The sequence below is a fragment of the Bactrocera neohumeralis genome, chromosome 3 (assembly GCF_024586455.1).
Source record: "Bactrocera neohumeralis isolate Rockhampton chromosome 3, APGP_CSIRO_Bneo_wtdbg2-racon-allhic-juicebox.fasta_v2, whole genome shotgun sequence".
Lineage (NCBI taxonomy): Eukaryota > Metazoa > Arthropoda > Insecta > Diptera > Tephritidae > Bactrocera > Bactrocera neohumeralis.
The window spans coordinates 9,608,502-9,611,156 of record NC_065920.1 but is presented as its reverse complement, the minus strand read 5'-3'; the positions used below and the strand labels follow the sequence as shown (position 1 = coordinate 9,611,156).

Genomic DNA, 2,655 nt, shown 5'->3' with positions numbered 1-2,655 from the left:
GCTTTCAATATATAAACTTTCAATAATCAATATTAAACCGAGATTTCTTCGCTTGGCAACGTAGACCTTGCTTTTCACATTAGTAGTAAATGCCAAATATAAAGTAATTTGTTAAAAAAAAAAATTAGATAAAAAATAATGTTAATAGAATTGAATCTTCAAAATTTAACGCAAATCTTCTGGACCATCATCTTTGTGTTAAATTTGTATGTAGTATTGTTGTTGTATCGCATGTCAAAAATATACCGTACCGAGAGGAGAATTAAATTACTTGAGGTCGCCAACATCAAGGAGCACATCGAATTTATGCGTTGTCGTCCGGAAAAGTCCACATCGTCCGCCTTTTCAGCAACGGGCAATTTCACCACACGCAGCCGCTTTTTCGAACAATTTTTAGACTCGGAACCGGCGCAGCTGCGCTCATGCATGCCAATACGTTCCAACTTCCGTTCGAACTCCTCAACCACGGCAGTCGACGAAGACCCCGATGAACAGCACGAACAACGTCTCCGAACACAAAAGCAACATCAAAGCCAACGTACGAAACAATTGCAAATGGAGTTACAACAAAATTATAATAAAGCGCAAAAACAACGCCATCAGCAGGAACAACTGAAGACACAGCAAAGGCCGAATCAAACGCGTTACCGCTGTGAGGGCAGTATAATGAGACAACAAGCCATACCGCTAAGGGATCCCAAAGTATTTGAGGAAGCAAACACTGAAGACGCGTCTTACAACTCCAAAGTGGACGATGAACATACGCTCTATATATCGGACAGTTTCGGACGTGTGGTGCATGAGATCCCATTTCGGGAATGTGATTATATGGATGCACTGCAAGTGGTGTTGGGTGATCAGCGTTGGAAGATCAAAAAAGCATGGAATGAACGCTCCAATTGAGCATTGTTTTCTATCCGAAATAAATTCTGCGTCGTATATGTATGTTCTTTCCTATAAGCTTCTCGTTCGGTATCTTAAATTATGTCCTGTTTTGTGTGTTGCCTTTGCGAGTACTTGTCTCGGATAAGTTTCGGTAGTAATAAATGATGAAAGTTCAATTATTTATACAAATGTATTTAGTGAATACCCGCGATGAGATTAGGAAGTTGTTCTTGAGTTGTCTTCTTCTTCTTTCCTGGGTTGGGATGTATATAAATTATACAAAATTGACACAACGTATGAAATACACAGAAGGAAACGTTGAAGATCCTATAAAGTAGTTAGTCAATTTACACATGTCCATCTGTATATACTCAAACTACTCCCTTGGTTTTTGAGATATCTATCTGAAATTTTGTGCACATCCTTTTTTCTGCAAGAAGCTGCACATTTGTCGGAATCTCGAATATCGGAGCTCTAAAGCTTATAGCTACCGTAAAAACTGATCTCTCAAAATAAAGTCTTTGTATGGAAAACTTTTTTATTTGAGAAATTATCTTCATGAAAATGGGTACATACATATTATTGTACAAGCCAGCGCTATAGCGTTTGGATCGGATCACTATAGAATATGGTTGTCGTTCATACTGACCGATAAAAATTAAGTCCTTGTATGGAAAACTTTTATATTTGACAAGATATCTCCAGGAAATTTGGCAGAGATTTTTGTCCAAGCCAGCGCTACAATTTTCTCAGAAATCGTTCAGATCGGATAACTATAGCATATGGCTGTCATACAAACTGACCGACAAAAATTAAGTCCTTGTATGGAAAATTTTTTTATTTTGCAAGATATCTCCAGGAAATTTGACAGAAATTATTGTTCACGACTGCACTACAATCTTCTAAGAAATCGTTCAGATCGGATAACTATAGCATATGGCTGTCATACAAACTGACCGACAAAAATTAAGTCCTTGTATGGGAAACTTTTTTATTTGACAAGATATCTTCAGGAAATTTGTCAGAGATACTTGTATATTGTTCAAGCCAGCGCTACAATCTTCTAATAAATCGTTCAGATCGGATCAGATCACTATAGCATATAGCTGCATTTTAAACTGACCGACAAAAATCAGTATTAAATTCCTTTTATACTTTTTTATGCTACAAGAATGCGCCTAAGAAGTATTATAGCTTCAGTGCAGCCGAAGTTAATTTTTTTTTGTTTTAATTATCCCTATATTTAGGTAAAGTTTCTAAAACTACAAGACAATTGGGTTTCATTGACGGTGATAAGCTAATTTGCTCTTATCACCCTATCACTAAATCTATTGGCTGGTATCGTTATAATCGGTGTGTTGAAGTACACTGAGGGTATTGCCTGGTTTTTGTGTAATCGATGTCATAAATCTTAATGTATTACATTAACTTTCAAAAACAAACTATGTGACCGTAGGCTGGGGTAGATTATGAAAGTTATATAGGCGGATTACGGCAATAAACTTGTAATCTATAAATACCGTTGCCACGAAGTACTAAGTTAAACAAAATAACATCATGAGGACAGAGAAAACCATTATTATCGGCCCAAAAAGCTCCAACCGTTTCTCTTCAAATTTATAATTCATGCTTATTTAGATTTTTCAATACTGAAGTAATCCAGCTTTTATATACAGTTCTTGTGAATATATCTCACATTCCTAGCTAATTCAAACTGGAGCGAAGTGAAAAAGTATTCTTAAGCAGCAGAAATAAAAATTACTACGCAGC

At 36.3% G+C, this 2,655-nt stretch overlaps 1 protein-coding gene across 1 annotated transcript; it reads left to right on the top strand.

The window, feature by feature from the left end:
• On the top strand, positions 1-1,011 carry LOC126752807 (uncharacterized). The gene has a single exon (XM_050463795.1). The coding sequence runs from the start codon at positions 139-141 to the stop codon at positions 901-903; it is 765 nt and encodes a 254-aa protein (XP_050319752.1). The 5' UTR covers positions 1-138; the 3' UTR covers positions 904-1,011.
• Positions 1,012-2,655: the final 1,644 nt, after the last annotated feature.

Coding starts and splice junctions, on each gene's coding strand:
- LOC126752807 (XM_050463795.1), top strand. CDS start 139: ATGTTAATAGAATTGAATCTTCAAAATTTAACGCAAATCTTCTGGACC.